The sequence below is a fragment of the Accipiter gentilis genome, chromosome 10 (assembly GCF_929443795.1).
Source record: "Accipiter gentilis chromosome 10, bAccGen1.1, whole genome shotgun sequence".
In the NCBI taxonomy this organism is placed as follows: Eukaryota; Metazoa; Chordata; class Aves; order Accipitriformes; family Accipitridae; genus Astur; species Astur gentilis.
In genome coordinates this window covers 36,024,215-36,050,584 of record NC_064889.1, presented here as the reverse complement: position 1 = coordinate 36,050,584, position 26,370 = coordinate 36,024,215, and the positions used below count along the sequence as shown (strand labels likewise).

The window sequence follows — 26,370 nt, the reverse complement described above, 5'->3', positions numbered from 1 at the left end:
CATTGTTAGGTCTCTGCATCACAGGCTGAGAAGAATAATTTTGCACAAGCTCCTTGATTTAGATCAACCCAAAAGTGACAAGAATACTTTTCCTGCTTTTTAAAGAAAAGCCTGCCAGAGCCAACAGACCGATTGTTCCATAAATCAATTTCTTTCCCAAGTGTAAAATCTCCAATTGCTCATCCCCTGTCTTTCATCCTAATTAAATAGTGATGTGAAGTAATCAGCAGTATTGTCAATGGCCCTGGTGCTGCACAGGTACTTCTGAACGTACAATATTAGAAGGAAACGAAGCCAATGAAAAAGATTCCCAGTAGCTGCACCAAGACTAGTGGCACAGGCTGGAAACATCCATGCAAAACCGAGACACCCCATGCCTGCAGTGCCCCATGGCCTGTAAAGAACAGCTCATGGAAGGGGCCCTCCCTGTGCTAAATGTGATGTGGCTTTCTTTACCATTTCAGCAGGGAGGAAACTACCTCCAGTTATCTTTCACATTCTATTTCCATAATCTGGTCAAATTAAAATACTGAACTACTCTTAAACACTGATCTCTGCCCTTGACACTCACCTCTCCCTTCTAATTAATCATGTTCAATATGGAAGTGTTTAGATGCCATGAGAAAAGATGTCCTGTAAGGCAGTGAGTTGTCAGCAGGGGGGAAGCTTTGGCACCCCATGTCATCTAAGAAGCAGTTACAGATGGTGAATTACCTCAGGAAACAGAACCGCGTGTGGTCCATGTGGTTCTTGTTACCCACTGGCTCTTGCGGAAGCAGCAGGAGTGTGAAGGCAGCCCCAGCCTACTCTAAAGTGGGAGCTGGGGAAAAGATGTTGTGCCTCCCCAAGTGGACCTGCACAAGTCAGTCCCAGGGAGCTGTGCTAACAGAGACGAGCCAAGAGCAGATAAGGGACGATGTCCTAACACTAACACAGTTTGAGCTCCTGGAAGCTGATTCAGGAGAGTCCTTCCTGTCTTGAGTATCAGTGCCCTCATAAGAAAGAAGACATTGCTCGAAAAGGCGAGTTTATACAGAATGCATGTACCTAAGTCAAACTAAATGTGAACATTTGGTACGTAAATATTGATATGCTCCTAATAGTGCTGGTTTCTTCCCTTTCCCATCTCTTCCTTCTAAAGTGAAGTTGTCCTGTCCTCTCAGGGGAGAGGCAAAGGAAGAGCCCCACATGACAGGCACTATATAAATGCAATCAAGAGAGACTGTCTCCTCCTGTAAAGGTTTTTGATCTAATGAGACTACATACAAGCTAGAGGAAAAGCATGTCACTCAGCAGCACAGCATGTAATGCCCTGGCTCTAAGTCAGGAAACATCTGACAATTTCGTTCATAGGCAAAAAGTAGTGATCTTCAATAACTGGAGAGAACGTGCTCCAGGACTTTCCCCAGCCCTAGGATTTTGCTTCATGAAGCACATGGGTCAGTGTTATTCAGTACATTTCACTGCTAAAACTTTTCTTTGTAGATCAGCAGGATACCAGTCGCTCTTGGCAGGGCATCTTCTGCGGTATGAGTACAAACTCTTTCGACTTTGATTCGAGTACCATGACATGACACAGGATGTCTCTTGATAGCTAGGTTTTGTCGTGATGCAGTAATCTGAGAAGTCTTACTCAGAGTTTCTTTATAGGCAAGGAATCACACTAGACAACAGGTAAAAACCCTGAATTTACTGCACAAAACTCCCTTTTATAATTCTCCTGTAATATCTCACCATTGGCTTGGCAATGAGACAAACAGATTTTAAGTGCAGTTTCAAAATACAGCGGAAATAGAAAGCTGGTGATTTATTCTTTCACTGAACTGACAGCTTCCCAGATGAGAAACCTGTGGCAGCTCCTGCAGCAAAGAGTGATTCATAAAAGGATGGTTGTTGATCCTTGTGCTGAAGAGTTCCAAGGTAAACAAATATTTGTGAAAGGCAATATTTATCTATTAGTCTCACAAAATACTGTGCATTACTGATTTCCATAAAAATCAGATCTCAGAGACACAGTGAAATACTGATTTCATTCATTATTTAGGTCTCCCTCCTCACTTTTTCACAGGGTTAATAGCAACTTCTGAATCTTTCCTTAGAAACATCTGTGCAAGCTCATTTAAAAAAGGCAAGAATTTAACAGAGCAAAGACTGTTGGTTTAAGCTAAGATTTTCACAAACTCTTAAACTCCAAATCCCATGCTGAGGTAGGGTACATTGGTTACCAGTCTAGAGCCCCCAGGTTTTTGCAGTACATACACATGTAGCAAATGTCCCACTGGAAAGGGAGGGAGAACACCAATGAGATTCTCAGCATCTCTTCTTCAAGAGACACACTCTGTGCTCCCGGAGATAAACAAGCAAAACCAAAGCCATAGCATGCAGGCAGAAAATGCATGGATCCAGAGCTTTGAAAATCTGTGTACAACTGCACAGACACAGAGAAAGGCCTCTTCCTCCACTCTCAGAAAAGAGTTGCATTATTTTATGGGCAGGACTGATGTCACTTGGACAAGGCCTAGAAAAAATGGACTCAGCATCCTCAGAATTTAACACTTCTGGGTTGTTGCTGGTAAACTGATCACAAAAAGGATGCAAATTACCCATGATCATATTGGTTTCTATTTTGTTATCATGCATAGATCACAGGAAAAAAAAAAAAGAAACAAAGAAAGAAGACTTGTTTTTCACTTTAGCCACAGGCTGAGTGAGCCACCGAGTGAGCTCAGTACAGCAAGATTGCAGAGACCCAGAGCAAATTCTCAAATTCCTCCTCCAAGTTTACTGATGGAAATTTAACCACAGTAAAGACTTCTAATTGAATCAGGATTGTGAGATTTGGTCTAGAGGTTGTATGGTGAATGGGATCCTTTAGGATAACTGAAGTTACTAGATAAAATTAAACATTTGCAGAACATCTATTCTCCATAACTAGCAGGTAAACAAGGGAAACTATTCTAATTACAGTTCAGACTTTTCCCTATTGGTTTTGCTTTAATCTCCCAAACTTTAACTTCCTTTTTGTGGTCTTAGATTTACTTTCTTCTGCTTTTTGAGACTTCATCTCCCCCTCCCTTTTTCCTTCATTCTTCACTGCACTCCTTCTACATACACATTTTAGGTAAGTTGTCTTTGTATACCCATCTCCTCAGTGCACAGAGCTGTTTTACACACACACTCTGCTCAGAGGCAGTTCTGCAGGGTGAATGGATGAAGGGAAAGTAGGGCATCAGTTCTTCGTTCAGTGTCAGATATGAGCTCTCTTGTAGAATGCACTGAGAGAAAATTTGGTTGAACACACTGCAATAATAACTGGTCTAAGAAATACTCCAAGGAGTATAAAAAGAAGCCAGTAGAGCAGAGATCCCAAGAAATACAGTATTCTAAAATGTAGAGTTTTATGGCAGAGACCTGTTAGAGATCTAAATATGACAAGCCATTTTACATTCTGAAACTCTAAAAGACAAAAGAGGACCCTGGTGAAGGTAAAGCTGTAAGAGTTGAAAGGAAGCATATATATGGAAAAAGTTCCTACTGTAACAGTCTTAAAAGCTTATAAGGTGGGGAAAAAAACAACTTAGCAGGAACATAGGCTCATTTCTTTCATGCTCTCAGGCTGATTTTTATCATCTAAGAATTTGCCCAATAGTTCTTAGTGGTTCCTCAACACGCCTCCCTGTTCTGGACAGGTTCCCATCTTCCATGCACTAGACTTTTCCATGAGCATGCCTTAGGGCATTGCAACCATATGGTCCATCTCCTGATGAAAGACACATGCCCCACTTACCCCAATAAATCTTCCTCAATGACATTAGCCTTCAAGGACACAGTAATGAAAAATTCATTGGAGCAACAAACAGCAATAATTTTTTTCAACATACACATGCCAGTAATAAATGCAGAACAGTTACTGATATAGGAAACTTCTTGTGGAGAATATATAAAAATACTTGAGGTTCTGTCTATTGCTCTGTCAGTGACTGAAACAAGCCAAACATGTCCTCTCTGCTGTTGTAAGAAGGTGGTAGCACAGTCAGTAGGTGTAAGTTGAGAAATTATCCCCATTTAAAATGGGGTCAGGCTTTGTATACAGTGTTATGAATAAATCTCTACAATGGGCAAGAAAGTTTACCTAAGTATTGCACTATTCTATAAAAATAGCTGGCCGAAGCTCTACAATATATTTATACCATATTTATGTATTTGGAATGTATCTATCAAAGGGTGCAGAGCCTGCAAACTTTCTCTCCTCCAGTCATTATCCTGCTTTGGCTCTACATGGTGCTGTACAGGTACTGAGAAAGCCTTTGCCCCAAACAATGTGCCGAGTGACCAGAGACTTATGTAGAAAGGCAACAAATGAACAGGATTCACGCTAGGGATGTCTCCTTGCAGGCTCTCGTGCTCCACGGCTAAGAACAAATCAAAGTCTCTTGCAAAGCCAAATTGTTTGTTATCACAGTCCTATTTACACAGGCTGGCACAAGCTCCAAGGAATCACCCTTTCCGATATGCCTTTTTTACCTTATTGTGTCTACTTTATGCATTCTCTTTCCAAACACTTCCTAGACTTGGTGGTTTGAGACTAGGCTGCCAGGTTCACAGTGTCAGCCCAAAATGTTCATCAGCATTACGTCAACTCTGTATCAACATTGCCATGGCTACATTATTATTCAACTTAACCTTCCTAGCAGCTTATCATAATGCCAAATACCAAAACAAGCCTGGGACAGTGTACACATCCACCTAAACAGGCTACTCTATCTCATGGCCTATTCCCCAACTGATAATAGAGTCAACTGGGTAATTACAGTAACAGTCTGTGTAAAAAGGTGAGCCAAATAGCAAAACTCCTAATTAACAAGGCCTCTCAGGGGCCTAATTAATCTTGCCTGAATTTCTGTAAACTTAGAAAATGTAACAATTGACAGTTTCTTTCCTATTTCTCATCTGTTTAGACCACAGTTCTTGGAGCAAGGACTGTTTCACTCTACTTCTAAACACTGCCTGGCAGGCAGCAGTTCCCGTACCTTGTGGCACTGCCCCACCAATGTACACACAGCTCTAAAACCAGTCCAGGCTCTGCAAGGACCGTGTTGAATGGAAAGAAATGATCTCTCTGTTCCACCGAGCTTAGGATGAACTTCAGCAGCCTCTTCTTGGCATGCAATCACTCAACAGAAGCTGTTTTCCTCTGCATCCTTGTTCTAGACAGAGCCTCTGTGCCCCTGACTGAAAGAAGGTCAAATAGCCCGTAACTCTTCTTAATTTTTAATCGCAATTTCATGCTGTTATTTCAGCTGCTGGAAGCGGTGTAGCACAAATCCCTCAGGAGTAATTCCTAGATACTCACTTGTAGGCTGGCCTACTTTTTCTTCATGTTCAGTTACAAATTGCTTATTGCAGCCCAGATGTGTGACAGTACTGGAAAAGCCTGCCTCCACCCAGACAAATACATTCTCCACTGCAGCATGTAAAATTAAAAGAAAAAAAAAAATTAAAAAAAAAATCACATTTTGATTCTTCTCCAGCTTCTAAAAATAGATAAGATAATCAAGATCTAATTTTTAGCTCTATGAGCCCAGCTGAGTAAGATGGTTTAATTTTAAACAGTTCCGTTGCCTTTGATAGAGGACAGTGGCACAGTCCCCTCTGTGCGGCACCCTGCTGCAGCAGCCTCCCACAGTGGGAGGCAGGTCTCAGTGCTGCTGGGAAGACCTAGTGGGAGGAAACACTCGAATGGGTAGGCCAAAGTGCACGTGGTTTTATGGGGATTTTGGACATTGCAAGGGCTAGGTATGAAATGTGAGAAGAAGGAAGTGGGAAAGGGGTCCTAGAGCTTTCATAACTAGGAAAAGTATTGGGCAATTTCATGAACTGTATGGGTCACTTTGGTGGCAATTCTTGAGGTTACTGAAATCATGTATTTGAACCCTAAAATATTGTGGGCCATATAGTGGCAGCTGTATGACAGAAATGATTCCTGTGAGATTTCACCTGCGGAGGAATTTTTCTATGTAAGTGGGAAAATTCCTGGCAGTATGTGCAGCTCTTTTGTTTTGAAAAATGAGAGAAGCTGCCTCCAAAAATTACACTGCTCTCAGTTTGGTCAGAGAGGCTAGAAGGCAGAAAAGAAGCAGCCAAATCCTTTCTGTTTGCTTGTGCAATGAGGGGTTTTGCTGGTTTTGTTTAGCTAGAACATCTGTTTCTCTCTACAGTTTCATACTAACTTGGAATCTTGGCTTTATCAACCAGCTTTTACAGGTCTACATACAACTTTCTTCTGATGAAAAAAAAAAAAGATAAACCTACTTAAACCAATGTTTTTTAATCCAAAAAAATTTCCTATATTTTAATTTCACAGTCTTCCCACTGAAAATATTCCAAGAACAACACTCGATGTCCCCAAATCTTCCATAAATGCAGCACAAATTTCCCCAAACAGCAAGGAGAAAAGAAATGAAGCAGAATAGGAAATAAAAAAAGAGCCAGTTTCAAGTTTATGAACTAGAGGACAAAGATATCCTCATTTTGTCACACAAGTGTCAAGAAACCCACCAAACACTATGTGCACTGCCTCTTAGGTAGCTACTTTTATTACCGATATTTTGATATTCCCCAAAGGCCATATATCAGAGTCAAGATTCATTCACCACCCTCTGACTGAGCAGCTGTATTTCTTTCATGGGAGTACAGTATACAGTGAGTGCTGTCATAATATTTCTTTTGCTTATGTTGTTAAGAATGCTGTATTCAAGACATACCACAAATTAAAGCAGACAGATTTTTAGTACAACAAACCAAAGGCAAAAAGGACTAAACCACAAAGCCATTCTTACCTGAAGAATTAAATCAATAGGGATGCGACTTCCTTGATAGACAGAGACCAACTTTTAGCTTTCAGTCATTTCACATCCACTACCCAAAGACTGAGCCACAGCCTAAATTGGTTTATCCATGAAGAGGCAAGGACAGGAGGACTATTTTGCCATGGCAACTGACAATTCCAGAAAAACCACCCCCAAAACCGTGCTCAGTCAGAAAATCAGCATATTAAAAGCTTGAAGATAATATCTCAGAAATTAAAAATAGGGATGAGACAGAAAATGTCTACTAAACAGAAGTTCTGTCAAAGAGATAGGTAGCAGAATTTCAAATGGTAAAGCTTTTGAATGCTATACAAAACCCTACTTGGGCCACAGAACAGAAATAAATACTCAAAAAAGAGTCATAAATGACAATAAATGCACAAGGTGACTTTCCTATAGATGCCTGGAAGGACACTACAGTTGGAACTTCATCTCTGTTGCTGAATCACTCAGCAAGGATGGCTGAACCAGGCAGTCACACTTCCACCTGTTTCAAACCACCCAGCCAAACATAGCCCTAACAAATCGCAAATTTTGACTCTGACAAATCCCTGTGGGAAGTGAATAACATTTGGTCCCTCATGGATGTAAGCTTCTATTACGGGAGGCCAGTAGTTCACCTGCAAGAGCAGGTGCTTAAAATTTAAACCAGCTAACTGGCAGAATTTGTGCAAAACCAGACATACACAAATGCAGCCCAGCTTCCTAACCCCAGAAAGATGGCATTATGTGAATAAACACTACTGCACTGAGATACTCCATTCTGAGGGCTATGGAAACTCAAGCAACATCTCTATCAGGTCACCCCTCCAGCCCTGGGCAGTCTTCTGCTGGCCTCAGACAGTGGGATTGCATTTAGAGTGTTGTGGCAAGAACTGAATGGGAAAACATTTCTCCCAGACTGGGACCTCTTAGATTTCAAAGTATCTTCTTGGCCCAGCTCAGGATGAGAAGGTCAAAACCTCGGATTTTTCTCAAAAGAAAATCTAAAACACATTTTGAGAAAGGGAAGAAATATTTTTTGTCTGGGCCAGAGTGTTTCACTTCTTTTGTATTATTTTATGTGTGTTTTATACAACAACCGTACAAAAACAAGTCAGGGAAAAAGTAATTTTGCCTTTAAAAATGTCAGCGTGTGGTGTTCCACCAAATCAAAAATTCCACCTGTTTTTGTAAAAGAAAATAATCCTCAATCTCTTTTATGGCTATTTTCGGAGGAGTCAGCATTTATTTTGTTGGAAGATGCCTACCTTGCCTTGAGTGCAAAACTGCTCACTCTCTGTACAGCAGTCCTTCAGGGCAGCATTTTGTAATCAGCTTGGGCAGACAGAGAGGTAGATTATTTTTATGCAGGTGTTTTGTACCAAGGACACTTATTTTTGCATGTATGCACAAACATAAAAAATATAATTCAGAATATTGCCAGGTGAAAGCAGGCAATTTCCATGTAAATTAGTCCCAAATGGGGGCACGCTGTGCTCTTCATTGCTCTTGGTAATTGTTCACTGGAGGTTTCTCAGCAGTTGTAGTTAATGTTGCTTTCTGATGCTTGGAAAAAAATAGAAAAAAATGAATTGCTGAGAGTGTTGCCCTTAGAGGTTACAATAAACTTCAAATATGTGCAGACAGTGTGTTGCCTTTGTACAATCCTGCCTAGTCCTACCTAGGAACATGGACTTTTTTCTCTCTATAACTGCATGGCTGTGATTTATCAAGCTTTTCTTCCCTCCCCTCCCTGCGCCATCCAGTGAGGGATTCAGGCAACAACCACCTCAGGAACAACCCAAGGTGTTGACCTAATTCCTGCCAAGCTCTAAGAAGTTTTTTTACCGATTTCAGCAGGGGCTGGGATCAATCCTTAGGCTGGACCTCCCAAAATGCCATCCCTGGAGATGTTCAGTGTACTTAATACCCAGAGGATGAAGCAGAAGCTAAGGGGAAGGAGAATCTGGCAGATTTAGGAGCACCAAATACAAAACAGACTTCTAGATTAGACCAGGGAAACCAAGGAACCTTCTGCTTCCCTTGGCATACCCAAGAGAGAGGCTCAAGCCAGAACATTCCCCAGTTGAAGTACTGGGGGACATGCATGTCCCAGGTTTTGACTATTGCAGGAGTGAAGATGCAGGCTCTCTCCCAGCTTCTTGAGGAAAGGTGTTAGGATGAGCTGCTGATAATCACAGAGCAGGTCCCACAGCAGGACAGAAGAGCCCACCAGCAGCTTGGTAAGGGAAGCAATTTGCAAACATGCACTGTGCTGATCGCTGCATAGCATAAACACCCCAAGAGTCTCAAGCACAGGGAGGGAAGTCTTCACATGCAAAGCAGACACCAAGCATCTGCAGGGCTGAAAACACAATGGGCGCCAGGAATGACTGAGAGAGTGTGGGTGGTAGAGAAAACTGGAGGCTGATAAGAAACAGAAAAAAAAAGCTTCAATTTGCTCTGTTTAGTATTGCTTCTTCTTACCACACAGGCTGTTTTTTTCTCTTTGCTAGCGGTTGCAAAGGTATTTCCAACTTAATAAGTTCTTAGCTGCTTTGCCTCTGCTAAGATAGGAGTGTCTGTGTTAATGCTACCACAGAAGGCAGGAGGAAAGTTGTATTTCACATTAACAGTTAGGCAACACCTGGGTTTAATATTAGGAAAAATAGTATCAAGAAAACCCTTCTGACAAATGAGGTCAATCATTTGCTCAAGAACACTAGCGGCTCAATGGTCAAGGTCGAGTCGTTGCTTCAAAACACAGTGCATATGAGACGAAAAATATAAAAAATTCTGGTTACAGAGTCTCCAAAGTTTCCCCACTAGATCTGACATCCTTCATTCAAACTTTGCTTCAGCTTCCAGAAGGAAGAGTGAGCTCAGTACAGCAAGAGTGCAGAGACCCAGAACAAACTATGTGGGAAGACATTTTGTTAGGAGCTCAGTGCTGCCAAGTCTGCACCAAAGATAAAAATACATCAACAGTCAAGCTCTGAAGGATGTGTGGTGTTATCTGTAGTAAAGATCTGCATTAAGTTGTGGTGTGAGGTTAGTACTATTCCTTGACTGTCATTGCCTTCATGGTGAACATCACCCCAAACTGGGCAGAACAGCTTCTGGGAAACAAGAAGTGATAGGGCAGATGTTTCTTGGGCTCAGGTTAGATTTGATCTCTTTGCTTGCTCCTCTCTACTGAAGTGACTCAGAGGTATTTGTTCACTAGCAAACTAGCATTGCTGCAACTGCTGGCATGCCTGGTGAAAGGAATGTCCTCAGTGGAAAAAAAAGGAGAGGTTTCTTTAAGATGGGAACAACAAAAAGAAGAGAACTGCAAGTTTGAGTTCAATAAAATATTCAGTGCTATCCTGGACTTTGCTTTTCAATAAATAGCAAAAGACAGCACAATTGGAGATAACAACTGCAATTCCAGGCTGACAAAGAAGACCTATACAAATGGCCCTTCACCTTTCCTCAGTCCAGCTGTGTCTGAGTCTCAGACTGCTACATTCTTCCACAGCCTAATGAAAAACCCATTTGGATCACAGTCTTTATCCAGTGCAGAAAGGCCCCCTCTGTTCTGACATAGGTGTTAGCAGACATCCTCAAACAGCTAGTGGGGAAAAAACTTTTTTCAGAAGCCAGTGGGGGACTCCTAATTGCTACTGAAAATATTTTCAAAGTAGCAGATCAGTTAGTAGTCCCAGCTCCATCCCAGAGGCAAACACAATTTATTTGTCATGTTTCAACAATTTTTCTGCTGTTCATACAGTGTAATTAATCACTTGGCAGGCAAGCGAACACACACAGAACTGAAAAGGCAGCTCATTCTTTGACATGCAGCAATCCTGTACCTTGTTAAGAGGCAGATTCACTCTCTTATTTATATGTGAGAGCAGCAAAAAAGTGGAAAGCAGCAACTCAATGCAGCAATAATTAATAAGAAACAAACAGCCTTGTTTAAAACAAGGACCCTGCTATTATTGTATCTTACAACACGTTCTTCCACTGGGTTTGTATGTATGACATTTGGGTATTGATTTTGGATGAAAAGGCAATTACTCACATCTAAAAATACATAGTTTGTCCCTTCACAAGCAGCTACTCAAATAGGTACCCTGCTACCTGGTGGTGAGAGGCTCTAAGATGTCATTCAACCTTCTTTTCTGTCATCTATTTGGGTAATCTAGATTCAGGCTCCCATCAAATCTGAACAGCCAAAATACACCAGGTGAAGAGCTGAAAAATCCAGCTCTTGTTGCCGATTCCCTTTTCCCTAAACTTAGATGTTCAGACAGAAGAGCATCTAGACCCAGGTCACTGCTTCTCAGGGCCTGCAATGCAAATCTTGGCCAGGGAGCTGCATATGCAGCCAGTCTAATTCCCCCTGAGTCCCGTGGCTAGTGCTCCCAGCTGGCTAGGTGCCCAGCAAGGCCCAGAGCCAGCCATTTGGAAATACTAGACACAAGCACTTTGCTTTGTTTGAGCTGGCTGAATCTGGGTCTGGGTTTTCACACACATACTTCAGCTGTGGACTTTCTGTCAGTTACCATCTCCAAAAGGCTATCCAAGGGCTCTGAAGTGCTACCAGACGCTTGCCACAAAGTAAATCCTGCACACTGGACTAGGGAAACTTTTGTCTCCCTTCAAACTGGAGCCAAAACAAGAGATGAGGCCATAGCAGCAAACACTGTGAAAGGAATTCAGGATCGATAAATTGGCTTCTGGCAAATTCAGAGCATTTCTATTATCGCTCTAAAGGCTGTAGGAGACAGAAATTTTACTAATAAACAGCACTTGACTGAAGCAGTGGCTCAAAAGAAGCACAACACAGACCTTAACCAAATCAACAGACTCTGAATTCATAGACAAAGGGGGCAGATTTATTTGTAGGTCCTGGAGCTGAGGGGTTCTACAACTGCTAATTCCTATTTGCAATCCCATCCTCCTAAGTTTCTTCAGATGAGCTTTCTCTGGGCCAAAGAGAAAACATACTCTTTGCAGCTTGAATCAATGCTGATGGCAGTCAGTGGGATATTTCCCACTGATCTGAGAGTCCTGTAGTAACCAAGTGCTGCTCTTTGCTTTCTGCGTATCACACCTTAACAGACTTGAGCTCAGCGAAAGAGCTCTCCATTCACCTGAAATACCACTGATACAGCCTCTCATTATAGACCATTAGAAACCTTCCATGGAATGGTTTTTGCATTTTAAATTGCATATACAATAGCATATTTTTCTCCTTTTTGGACAGTTTTCAGATGTTAAAAGCTTATCAGCTTTTGTTCTTGTTTACACAGAAGAGGAAAAAAAAAGTAAAAGCAGACCATTTAGAAAATGCCCCAAGCTCCTGATATCAGGGGATTTTATGTATAAATTTAAATTAATTGCATCCAGTTGGTTGCAATTAAAGGCTGGAAGCTCGGTAGTTTCTTCTTCTCCATTTGACTCAACACACATAAACAGCTGGATCAGTTCAGCACCTTACTATGGCTCCTGCCACTTCGTCCCACTTCTTGGCATTACCTTCGCCTCTTCAGGTTTCTGCCTTTGGGCTTCGGAAAGCTACAATACAGGTAGTGGGCACTTGGGAGGGGAAGCAAAAGTGAAAGCAGGGGACAGGGGAAATAACATGTGACAAGGATAAATCTCCTCTTCCTCTCAAATCACATTGTGAATACAGAGGCAGCATAACAATGAACCAGCTCAGTACCTACTTTTGTGTAAGTACAACCCCCCGGGTGGAATAAAAAAGATGCATTCCCTTTTAAAATATCTATTTGTGCCATCACAGCAGATATATCCTTCTGCTGCCTGAGAATTTGACTGCACCTGAGAATTGGACAGACATGCAAAGCATATACTGGGATGAAAATCAGATTAGACAGGCAACTACCATTTGTGCCATTGGGAGCTGCCCATAAACTTGACGACATCGGCAGGAATTCACACTCAGTAAGGTCTGGGAGAGCTCATATGTTTTTAGTATGTGCTTCCTTGGGAATGAGGAACAAATCTCATGAATAGTGATAACCTCAAACCCACCTGGACCTTAGTCCTTCTCTGTTTCATCAGATTGAAAACAACTTTCTGCCATAGCAGAAGATCCTTAAAGCAAGTGCAGAGCCTGTTCACAGCCTTTCCCGGTCTTTAACTGACATCTAGCGAACAGTTTCTAAACTGCACCTGAAAGACCTGGAGATGAAACGATCCCCTCTGGAGGGCAGCTGTGCAGAGGAGCTGTGGCATAAGCATGGGGTGTACAACAACGCGCACTGTTTCCTGCCCTCTCATCTGCCCTGTGGGCAGGTGGGGAAGAACCTGGTTCTGCTCAGAGGCTGCACGAACACTGCAGTGGCCCAATTAAAGTGGGCGAACACAGCTCCTGGACTCTGCTGCAATGGTGCTGCTGACTGCAGGGACCATTACAGGGTGGCAAGTGGACATCAGAAGTTCTACCCAGGAGTGATCAGCAAGGCTTCCACCATAGCACTGCCAGATCAACTCTTTCTGAACAGGAAGGGTGGGTCACCCTCTGCCCCCTTCCTCTCCTAGAGGCACAAATCTAGAACTCATACGGGAAACTCATCAGCCGCTATCTCAGCGGCTATCAGGATTAGCAACTGCAACTCCCACCTTCAGGCTCTCCTGCAGGATAGGTGGCACAGTTTGCAGCCATCTCACAGTTCGTCTTCAAGCACTCTCCACAGCACATCTTTGGGTGACAGCAGATGTGAAATCCCTGAGGAATAAAGACCCAACGACCATGCCACCTGCCTTCAGAGCGTCAGAACCAGCCTGCAATGTCTGCATAGCAATAGCGGAACATCTAGTGTTTGCAGAGAGCCTGCTTTCCATTTTATAGCCTCTATCATCTACTGCAAAACAGGGAGTTTGGTTTATGATACCTATTAAGGTATCCAAGCAACAGCATGGTGGGTATCTATGTCATCAGTTACAAAGAAATAGGGTTTTAGAAACAAGCAGAGTGATGGTGGTGTCAGCCTGCTACAGCCCAGGTACTAAAACCAGCCTATCATTTTCATCAAGCAAAAAGAGCCAATAAGCCCAGACAACTCTTCCTTATTAAGAAAGTTTATGACCAAATTCTGCCCTCTTGTTTGCAGTCATGGAGGGCTCCTTCCATCTTGTGACAGACATCTTCCGCACTGAGGTGAAGGAAATGTCTTTATACTTTCTGAATGAATAGTAGAAGCTGTTTTGTATAACACCACAAAGTGTCATAACACTAGCATGCTTATCATGTCTTTCCTCAATACATGAGTATTGTTCTCACACTTAATCATCTGGGATGATTTCCCCACTGATTTCAGGATCACTTGCAGTCTCATAACACCCTTGACATGCAAACCTTACCTAATGTATAATGCTAACTGTACCTTTAATCTTAAGAATTTACAGGGGTGGAGATGATTAAAACCAAAGTAAAGTGAAGGAGAGAAATAGGTGCTTAAAGGAAAACTTAACATTGTCCTGCTTGTTAGACTGCGCAGACACTATCAAATTAAGTATACAGATGAAGACCTTTAATGGTTTGAAAATACCCAACAGCCAAAATACTATCAAGGTTACCAAAGGTGTATTGTTTCTGCTTCCTAACAGCTGTTGAGTCCCTGTTTGTTATCTGCAGAAGGTCTCTGAGGACTTGTTCACCTACCAAGTTTGACTGATTTAATTAGATACAAATCAGTGTTTTCTACTTGTGTCCTGCCAGTGAGCTTGTGTACGATGTCTCCCTTCACAGCCAAGTGAATAATGAGGCTTGTATGAGCAGCACTATCCAAATCCTAAATACTCTCATACCAGCTGACAGCTAGCCTATGTTAAATGCAGCTTAAACCAGTATGGAAGACTTGCTAACAGTCATGAATCTAGAAAGGAAGAGTCAACAGGCCGAATAAAACAACAGCATTTACAATGACTCAACCACACATCACTCCAGAGGCTTCCTGAGCCCGCTAACATGAGACAGAATTAGTGCTTCTCTTACCTGGTAATAGTAATCAACATACTGTGGCTTGTAATGTCGAGGCCCAGAGTTTTCAGGAGACAGGACATCCTTTAGTAACTCTTCACAGCCTGACAAAGAGAAACAAGAGCAAATGGTCAGGCTGAGTTTATCTTCTCAGAGATTGCATGGACAATGGAGGAAGAAATACAGGTTTGTACCTAATCTGTATGCACAAAACCTTGAAAGCTAACTCTGGAAAATGTTTAAATAGTGTAACAAAGCTCTGCCCTCAGAGCTCTGCATAGCATATATTCAGCATGTGGCACTTAAATAAGTGCAATTACACTAATGTTGACTCTTAGCATGGATACACTACACTGCAATGAAACTGAAAGCTGAACATTGCTTGGCTTGGTAACCTATCCTGTGGGATAGAAACCTGCACCTGACCAACCCCAAACTCTGAAGTCAAACCCTGGATTTGCAGGCTTGGCGTGAGCCAGTCTCTATTTCACATCAGTGTCAGTGGAGCTGCTTCTGATTTTCTCTGGTCTAAGTGACAAAGGGGCAACACTTAATGTCACAAATACCCCTTCAAAAAGAGCTCTGTCACAGAGTGTACAGTGTTTGGCAAGCAAGTATCTATGCACTGCAACCAGAGTTTGCTTTTGTTAACAACCACATTAACAGCTGGAAAAATCAATGTCTGTGTTTCCCTCAGTCCTTCTCTCATCTGAAAACCTGAGACAAACATAGAAACACTGAAATCACCAAATGCCTCATTCCCCATTAATTACCAATGACCACACTTGGCATGTTGAGCTGCAGAACTGCAGAAGGCAGTAATACCAGGCCAGGTTATTTTAGAATAACCAGCTTACAGCCTTGGGCCTAAACTGTGTGAAACCTGGTCAGCATGTGTTGCACACTATCCTACTTGGAAGCTGCAATTATCCTGCAGTATTCCTCTCTTCCATCCCATTCCTAACGCAATACGTTTGGCTGTGACTTTACACACTGATACCCACTCACGAGGCAGTGAGTCAGAGGAAACAGAGTAATGTAGGGAAGTGTGAACTGCACAGGTTTATACTTTTAGCTAATCTTTTCTCTTGTTTTTAAAATAAAGGAATAACATCCATAGGGGTGAAGATACCTTGTGGCTATGGAGGGGAATCCCTTCAAAAGGAAAGGAGTACTTAAAAGAACAGAAAAGGTGACCAGAAGGAGGAAGCCTAATATGGGAGATCGGTATGTTATCTCTGTCTCCCCCACACAGGCATATGTCAGAGGCAGCACATGGTGAATGAAGCAACAATTAAGATCTCAGGAGCGTCACATGGACAACAGGCAACAGGACTTTCTCCCCTTTTCCAGCTTCTGCAGCAAAGTGAGATTCTCAAGTGGCACAGAACAGAGAATAAGCTATTAATTGCATACTTCTGTGCATTTTTCACTCTGCTGGAGAAGTTAGTGGGTGAGAATGGTGTGTTAGGGTCACTTCCCAAAGGGGAGCTCACCTGCGAATAACAATCCAAAAAAAATAATTCACTGGCCGATAGAAGCAAGGTGTTAAACTTGTTTGCCTAGAGAGGGCATCTTTCTACATAACTTGCCCTGCCCGTGACTCTCACGTTTCCCACCCAGCCATGATCCTTTTCTTTCTCTTGGTTTTATCATTAAGTGTATCAGCCTGTGCTTGACTGAGGTGATTCTCTAGTCCTCTTACAGAGGAGAATTCAATTTACTGTTTGTACCTGTTGACATTAATAACCAAAGATTATTACTCATCAAACTGCCCTGTGCCAGCACCCACTGTGAGAGTCTTTACATGTATGAACTGCTTACTTTGCTAAAAGGTCTCTGCATGATATGGAGCACCTACTCATTAAAGTGAATTATCTCCAACAAAAAAGAAAACAAATCCCAAGTGCTGCACAGTAATGGATGTAAATTAGTGTAATGAAGGAGATGTGTTTACACAGTTCTAAAAATTCCCAACAACAGTATCTTCAGCCATAATTTCAAGCCTTATTTTCTTAATTCAGTTGTACTAACAACACTGCTTCTAGCTAAAGATCTCTAAGCAGTCAATCTTCATTTAAGCCTGTTAGGTGAGAAGTTATCACCTCCCCCAACTTTTTTCTTTGGTGGGGAAAAGTCACAAAGGCTGTGGGTCTTCAAAGAAGGATTTAACTGCCCAGAACAAGGAGAATCAGAAACCTTTCTGCCTTGCCTCCTTTCAAAATGCCAGCCAGACTGGTCTGTTAGATAAATAGGTCCCAGTTCTCCAGGGTCTCAAACCTAGAGTTTAGCTGCAAGGTCTTCTGTGTCCCCTCTTTGCTGTTCAGTTCCTACCTAAGATTATTCCTGATCACATTCTTTCATTTTCCGTGTCCATTAAGGGGGACCCCTTCATGAGAGCCCTTGGCCATTTAAACTCAAGCCTATAATTTATTCAGTAAAAACACTGGGGAGAAAAGCATCACCTCCTTTGTACCTAACCTACTTGAGGCAGACCTCACCATTTCTTCATGAGAGCCACCTGGCACAGGCTTTTATGTCCAGATCCAGAACCACAGAAGCTGATCAAGCATTTGGCCCATTTCCAGAACATCAACCAGGCATTTAATCCAATTTGTTTACCTAGCTGCATAGCTTAAAATGGCAAACGAAGCCAGATCTTGCTCTTACTGAAGTCACAGGCCAAGTTTCCATTTGCCCTGACACACTCAGGATGCAGGCCTATCTGAGACGATCTCCTTCTGCAAAGGTGAGTTTTTGGTGGGAAGATGTTTGATTGTGTAGCAACCAGTGTCCCCTGCGGGAGAGGTTTGCTTAGCATGCAGGCTGGCATGACAGCTTGGATCTCTTCATCCTGCAGGGAAGATCTGCATGTTATTATACTCAATAAAAAATGGAAGAGGAGAAGGAAATGCTGAGAGGCCATTTTCCTCTGAGATTACTAAAACACATCATTGCTACCTTGCAGACATCTGAACCTGTTCCAACATTGATCAGATCAGGAAAAATGGCCACTGGCTTCAAGAATCTTAGAATTGTGCCACTGGTTTTATTCCTGTTAAGGGCTGTGTTTAAAGAATAAATTCCCTGTTGTTCTTTTTCCCTGTAAAGACACAAATAAGAATCTCTTAACTGTGGAGGACCTTGATGCTGATCTTCTCTTTGGGCCACCCCTTATCACCAGGAAGGTGGGTTTTGGCACACTGTAGGGAAATGCATCAGCTTTCTTACTTGGTGTTTTTCTACAACAGTTGCTAATATATCTCACCTTTCACTCCCCTCGTCTAAATGATAATTTGAATTTTCCAAGTATTCCAAAAGGTTTACACAAGGAGCATAATACAAAGAGGGAACACTGAAGTGTCTCAAATGATGTGCATATGTCTTCTTATTACCAGAATATATTTTGGCTTGCAACTGGTGAGCTAAATTAGTGTGTCACAGTCCAGATAGAAAATAACAAAAAATCAAGGTTTACTCTGGCAAATCTCAATACGGAAATATTAAGGTACTGGACAACAATTTGTACAGGGAGCAGTCTAGTCTGGCACACATGGTGCTCTCTGCTACCAGTACCACTCTTGAGAAAAACATGCTTGCCTAGGCTTACAGAACTGCCATAATGGATATTTCAAGCTGTGCAGCAGTATGCACCCAAGGCTAGAATCTGTCCATAAATAACCCACTGCAAATAAGTGAAGGAATACTTCCTGGCTACTTCAAGGACCTCCTGCACTTAAGATGTCCCATTATTGCTATAACTTCATTTTCCAGGAAATAGTAAAACTGAAAGCCACTTACATGGCTGATTAGAGATATTTCATTTGGATGTCTACTTGTATCATAAGATATTAATGTGCTCTATGTTCTCTCTCCCTTGCTACGGTTGGGAAAATTTCCTCATCTACATTTTTGGGCAATGCTTGGCAAGGAGACTTAGCTGCACTGCAATCATACTGAGGCAGCAGATAGAGGCAAAGAGCTAACCCAGGGATAGTCTCAAGTCCTTGTGTATTTACTGCTGCAGCCCCGCAAAAGGATGCGCCTTTATGGAGCAACACTGCTAAAGGGCTGTGCATTATATAAATCACCGTGCAGAGTGACACAGATCAGGAACAATCTTCTATCTGGAGAAAGAACTTAACTATCAGATCACAAAGTGACAGTGGTCAGAAGCTGCTGAATTTTCTTCACTGGCTAAAGACACCTGATGAGCCAGCACAGAGGCAGCTTCTCTGTGCCACTCAGAAGACTGTTTGACACATAGACCTGTACAAGTTCTTGTTTAGCAAAGCACTAAGTCACTCTCCAGTCTGGTCTGTCAAAATTATGTGAGTTAACTATTTATCCTAATATTAAAAATGCATAAGCAAACACAGTTCATTTGGCCAGAACTGGGTTAAGGAGTAGGATATGAGCTTGGTATTATTTGCACTTTGCAGGGCAAAGTGAAGTAAAATGGGAAGTGACCTGCCCCTGGTCAGAAGAAGTCTGCTGCAGAACAAGAATGCTAAGTAGCACCAAAACCACTAGGTCATTTATGCTTTCTTTTTGTGAAAATAGCCAGCTAAGATTTTTCCTTTCTTGAAAATACCTGCCTAAGACTCGTAAACTCTCAAAACACAGTGCTGACTGTCCAGAGGCAGGACAGGATCATCTTTAGTCCTAAGCAAAGATGATGAAAGTGTTTTACAAGTCACTGAAGGGGAAGACATGAGCCTTTAACTTTTTCAGTTTACTCAGGATGCTAGACAAGACTTCTCTTATGAAATAATTTTACAAATTTACCTTCAGTTTCATTTAAAAAGACTTGATTTTCACACCCTAACAAACAGTCAATTTGCAAACAGACATTCTGGCCACAAATAAACATAATTGTAGCAAAGCGATTTCCTGCAAATGCTCCAAGAAGGCGTTTTAACCCATACTGCATCAGGCAATTTCCACAGGCAATTAAGCAATTTTAATACTATAGGAAATCAAATCTGGTTACCTAATTGAATGCAGTTGGTTCCTGGCATTTTTCCTAAGAGCAATAGCTTTTTACTTATCTACCCTTGGATCTTTAATGTTGTTATTAGCTTCATTTATGGTTTCAGACTGTATTTAGTAAAATTTAGTTGAGTCTTAGAAAACTCTGAAGTACTTTTAAGAGTAACCAACTTCAGTTCATTAAACAGCTATAGCGTAATTTACAAGAGGAGAGCTCAGCTCTTCACATTTATGCGACAGTCCTTCTCCTTGGAGCCATCCCAAGTACCAATCCTGTCAATAAGTTATTCTTAAAAGAATGGATAGATTCATCAAATCATCTCCAGTTATGGCATACTGTGAAGTCTGAGATCTATAGCTATGAGCCTAAATTGGTTCCTCAAGACTTTGAGGCTTTCTGCAGTGCTTTACTGAAATTCCTGAGTTAGTGCAGCTACCCTGGTCTTAGGTATTGGTATATATTACAATACTGGTGTCTGGCAAATAAAGATACACTCATTTTACATGATTGCAATATATCCATCTCTTATTCCATACTGGATCTTCAGGACAAAGCTGGTACAATACTATTCTCAGCTATGGGACTGCAAATTAAATTTTGAACTTAGTTAAAAGAGATCATCAAAACCCAGCACTGGTTTTGTGAGAAATATGCTTGTTTGGAGCATCTGAATGAAACAATAAAAGCAAATTTAAAAAAACCTCTCCAGTGAAACAGAAGGCCAGAAATATTCTGCTTTGGAAAACTTTGTTTTGAAAAAAAAAAACCCCAAAAAATCAAATTTCATAGTATATTATTTTCATATTCTTTTACAGTCCAGATAACCTGTCACAGTCTGAGCTGCCAGAACAACCAACTTCCCTTTTTGAATGTTTCTTTAAAGCTTTGGGCAAATCTGTATTCTTGGAATTTTCATCAAAATTGCTAGGAACTCATGGAGAAACATATATACTTTTAAACTTTTATCTGCTCACATAAAGACGGCTTTTAGAAGCTTTCCAGACAACTGCAGTAATTAGATGCCTAAGGAACCAGGGAAGCACAGAGATGGATTTTTTAAGGCACATAATGGTCTGTGTTACTATGTTGAAGATTCAAAGGTTGCTATTGCTGCAGGTGGGGAAGCATATATATTCACAACTGTGCTTCTCCCACGCCATTAATGAATATGAAGGAGCTCCTACAACTCTCAATTTTCAAATATTGTAAACTGAGCATAATTTAAACGTCCTTAAAACTTCTACAAGGTGAGGAAAAGAATCTCTTGCTCCAGGAGAAAAACAGGCTGTACGATTTCATCTGAAAAAAAGTGATTCTGCTAAAGCACAAAGACTCGTTATTGCAGAAATGCCCTGTGCTAATGTGGCTCAGTCTCTCCCATTATGAAAGCCATTACCCTCCAATTAGTACACAGTGGTCAGTGTTGTTTTCATGGTTAAAATAAGCTATAAAGTCAGAATACATTTGCCTTTATCTTTTAATTCTGTATTAATTTGTATTCGTGCTGTACCTGCTCACCTCTGTGAGCTGCAACACCAAGGTCAGTAGGGGGAGCTCACCCTTTATTTGTCAGGGTTTGGGTTTCTTTAAGCGGCATATCAAAGCAGAGAGACTATTGGAAAGACAACAGAAATCTTAAAATAGAAGGAACAGGTCAGACTTAATTAGAGCCTGCTAAACATTTCAAGAGCCTGGTCCGGCAAACACGTCTGACTGTGGAACCTACCACACGTTGGAAATAACAGTTCCACTCAAGCCTTTAAGTATTACAAGTGGCAGAAAATATTCACTGTATCAGTACAATAAATTCAGTCCAGCAAAACCAGTCATTGACTCCACTGAGCAAACAGTAATGCATCCCACGCTGACCCTGCTGAAATCAATGGGAATTCAGCCTCTGAGTGACGTTCTGGCTGCTCTCAAAGTCTCCAAGCACTGCCACTTCTCAGGCTATACTGGCTTTGACACAGCTGCTAGGTAAGAGGGTACTGGTGTTATTTCATGGCAATTGCTCTCCAGACAGATGCAGTTATTAGAAATAAAGCCATGCAGTGAGCAGATATAAAGGGCAGCTTCAGCAGGAGTAAAACTTTCATATTCTGGCGTTTCAATGAAAATTGCTGCAAAGCTTTAAATTTGACGGCAAGCCTGTCCCTGTCTCTGGCAGAGCCTAATTGCATGGGGAAAGCAGCCTAGACAGCAAGGGCTCTGCACGGATGCTGAGGCAATGTCCTTTAATCCACAAAGGACCAGAAAAAGAAGCAAAGCTTTCTGTAAATAGAAAGCACCCTGCCTGTTCAGTATTCTACCCCAGAGACACAGTGGGAATGAGTTTCTCCTAAACACTTCACCCCTCTGGCATAGACACCTCCACTTGAAAAAGTCCTCTCCATCACTTCCAAAGGTCCCTGCTGTTAGTGAGACTCCTCAGCATATCCTTCCCCCCTAGTTCCAGCTACTCAGCAGCTGAAGAAGATTAATTGTCTTTTCTACCTGATAGTCCCAGCAGCTGCTGTGGAGGTACATGACTCATATGTCATGAGGTTTATCCAGCTCAGAAGCACTAAGGAGGAGACAAGGCTTGATGATCACTTGTAAAGGAAAACAACACTTTTCGTTTGTACCATGCAAGAGTGATCAATGCCCTGGTTTATGGAGGAGAGAGGCCAAGCTGCATATGTCAGATCCAGGGTTTGGAGTTTCTCCTTACAGCGAGAGCTGCTACCAACCAGTTACAGAGCAGACATGGAACACTCTGATGTTTGGGATTTTTTCAGGTTCCAACATTTAGTTTTTCACTAAGATCCATACCTGGATCTGAAATGCTCAAATCAACATCATCAGAGGTCAATTCTTTACCACTGAGATTTGAATCTGGTGTTCTAGATGCTTCAAACCTCATGCTTTAAACAAATTCAAGGCACTGAACTACCAAAAAAAGCCTTGACACTATTATCACCTCTGTGCAGCAAAAAATTTCTTCAGCATACTATAAAGGCAAGCATCTATGAGACAAATTATTTTGAAGTCTCATAACTAAAAAATATGGCAAGGCATTAGGATAGTAAAGCTTGAATTTAAACATTTGGCTTCCAGTGCTAAGAGTAACACAGCTTCATACTCCATTACTGAAAAAAACCACTGTATTTATAGTAGGATCTCATTTTGCTCTATTAATCTGATTGCCCCAAGCAACTGCAGTAGGCTGAGATGTCAAAGAATCATATGTGTAATCCGTTGCGGCCAAGACAAATTGCTTTTGTTTGATAACAAGCCTGCTGCTACCCCTGGGATGTGGCTGCACTGATAAGTGAGAGGTAACAACATGATGGAGGCTTCCCTTTCTGAAAGGTAGACATACCCTTTCTGAACCTTAATATGACCAATTTCATTTTTAAGAAAAATATGGCTGGTAGCTAAAGACCAATAAAACTTCCATACTGTGAGGTAAGCAAAAGAACCAGCTTTTCTAAAGAGATGCTGTGAAAGCATGCATGACAATGTCTTATCAGAAATAGATGCAACTGCTCCTGCAATTATACACACTTGGCACTGATGCAGTGTAAGTGTTGACAATGCTAATGATGTGTTAAGAGAGCTCTAGGTGATGCTACAGAATTGGATGATTTCTCTGTATCTGTTCACATATACATACTAATATCCATCAAACATGTGATTTGGACCCTACCTATAATAGGCTCCACATAAGGGCTTTAAGCTATTCATAAACTTGGAGTACAAGGTATTCCCAAAAGTTTGATTCAGTCACATCTTTGCGGGACCAGACCTTAGGATATGAATACATGAATCAATTCCCATGAGGTGAACAAGGATGAAAACTCCCAAGGCATCATCACTCTCCGATAACTGTCAATATGCACACGCTACCCCTCACAGTAAAGGAAACGTAGCTGCCCACTCCTTCACTGTGGGTACTGCCCACTGTGGACAAGGGCATAGTTATTACAGAACAAATGTTCTTCTGGGTCACATCTATCCCTTTCTGATCATATTTTGTGCATTTGTGCACATCTTTAGACTGTGAGTTACAGAGGACTACCAGATGATTTACAGACCTTGTGTCTCATTGAACACAGAACACAGTTTGCTACAGCATTTCCTGGACAAGGAAAACCTCTAGGATAGACTTTAGTGTCTATACACTGATGTATTAACTTTCCTTCTGGCCCTTCTATTGCCTTCTCTTCAAACACATCAGTGTGACCTTGGAAGGTGTCTCTATGAACATGGACTGAGAGCAGCTTCTTGCTGTAATTTTACATAATTATACACTGTCCTCAGCTGCCATAAACTGTAATTAAAATTGCTGTGGTGTTACGTTCTTGCATCATTATAGCTTCGTAATAATCTCATTGTAGCAGACTCTCCAGAGGCTTCTCCTGGAATCACACTACGATCATTGTGACACCTGTCCCTGAAGCGAAGCCTCTGGGCTGTGACAGCACTCTGGCACTTTGCTAAGGACATAACATGTCTGGAAAAGGACAGGCTGGATTATTTTGCTATGGGAAGCTAGAATACTAATCAGCAGCAAAACTGCTAAAGTCGCTCTTCACTATTTGCTTTGTTGCCCTTGGGCTAAGCAATAAAGCATAATAATGTCTATGTCTTCTGTCAAGGACTCTGTTTCCTTGCAAAGGAGATGGTTTGACCCATCTGGTCTCTATCTTCAGGGCTTATATGGCCAACCTGTCATTAGCCTTTTCACTCCAATACATGTCCCCAAGTACTCTGAAAACATGAATTAACTATACCTTGCAGTATAGTACACTCAAGAAGAGTATAATAGTCTTAAATTTCCTGGTAGAGAAACTAAAGCCCAAGGGCTCTCCAACTTCCTTAGGTTAGAGATCAAGAGCAGAACCAGATAAGAACCTGGAAGTATCAGACTTTGACACTGACTGTTAACCACAAAGCTATTCTTTCTTCTGCTATATTTGTCTTTAAACTACATCACATTTGTTCTGAAAAACTAACAGTAAACCAATATACAAGCACCTGTGGATGCAGGAACTCTAGCATTGCTCACCATCAATACATGAGATGCACAAAAAGGAAAAATATACTGGCTCTGTTCCCAGAGCTGCCCTACTGTCACTACCAATAACCACTGTCAAAAGAGAGGATGTCTTTGACCATTACATTTTCTGCAACCAGAGAAGTATTAGTGGAACTGAAGTGGATGATTTTTAAGAAATATGCACGTACCTTTGATAGCAAAAACTCCATGACAGAAGTCCTTAAAATTGATTCTTCCCAAATCATTTGGGTCCAAGTACTTTGCCAGTTTTTCCACCTGAAAGAAAAGATCATCAAATACATGTTGAGCTTGCTGCATCATCTGCTGCTCAGTTGGTCTATATCTTCTAGAGAAGACCCCAAATGGAAGAATACCATTACTGTTCACTTGAAGTGGCCAACAAATTGTTCTGCAAGGAGAAATCATGTCTTATATTTGGATTACCTGGTGCTGAGTAAGGTGCTCGCTCTCATCAAAATTTCTGCAGTTGGGACACATTTATACTCTCCTATGTGAATCTGTGACCTAGCATGTCATCTTAGAGCAGGATGCTAACAGAATCTCCTTCCCTAGGAGCCCTTGCTGTGTATGCAGCTCATAGGAACTTAAAACCTTAGTGACCTTCATTCCTCTTAGCAAAAGTTATTGGGGAAGGAGAAAGGACAGACAAAGATGTGCACAATCCATAGTAGCCTCATTCCCTGAAGAATCCAGACTATAGGAGAGAAAACTCATTGGCCACTTGGGATCAAACAAAACTTCCTTGCCACAACAGAGAATACAAGCTTTGCATAGGAAAATAAAAGTATATTAACAGCACAAAAAGATTCATGTGATAAGACAGAGAATGGTTCTGTTCAGTACACTATGCAAACAAGCAAAGTACTTACTGCTTATAATCTCAGCGTCACAATTTAGCCTTTCTGATCACTACTCACCGTAAAATGAGATTACGCTGAATTTAAACACAGCCACCAAATTGGCATGTGCCCCAAAGAAGGTCTGGCAGATTTTTCAGGAGGGTTTTGGGGAAGAGGGAGAAAAGCACTCTAGACTGGAGAGGCTGTTGTGTGTTGTGCTGTCTAGAATAAAGGAATAGAGAGACAAGTAGCTGAAGAAGAATAAGGAGAAAGGCAGAACAGTCCGGGGAGGTGGGCACAGTGCTGGGACACCCCAGCTGGCTGTTCTCCTCTCTGTGATAAACAGTCTGCATGACACTGTGTAAGTCCCCTCGTGTCCTTGTGCTTTTGCATGTACCTAGCAGGTACCCTCACTGAGGCAGAGGCAGCCTCTTGCTGCTCGTAAGCAAGCTCACAGTCAGCTGCAGCACAACTCTGACCTTGATCTGGGCCCTCCAGACACCCTGGAGTATAAACAAGATGACTATAGGAGGCAAAGACAGCAGTCAGGCACGTAGGATGCTGCACAATCCCGGTGACTACTACGTGAGCTCAGATATGTCAGTCTGAGCAGCAACAAAAGCTCAGCT

General features: G+C 41.7%; 1 protein-coding gene across 2 annotated transcripts in view; it reads right to left on the bottom strand.

The window, feature by feature from the left end:
* Positions 1-26,370, bottom strand: part of RAB11FIP4 (RAB11 family interacting protein 4) — a 127,928-nt gene that overhangs the window by 58,162 nt on the left and 43,396 nt on the right. For both annotated transcript variants that reach the window (XM_049811782.1, XM_049811783.1), the window contains exons 2-3: positions 25,070-25,157; positions 14,863-14,951 (exon numbers count right to left, since the gene is read on the bottom strand). In XM_049811782.1, the coding sequence (XP_049667739.1) occupies positions 14,863-14,951; positions 25,070-25,157 (177 nt within the window). The remainder of the gene's footprint in view (positions 1-14,862; positions 14,952-25,069; positions 25,158-26,370) is intronic.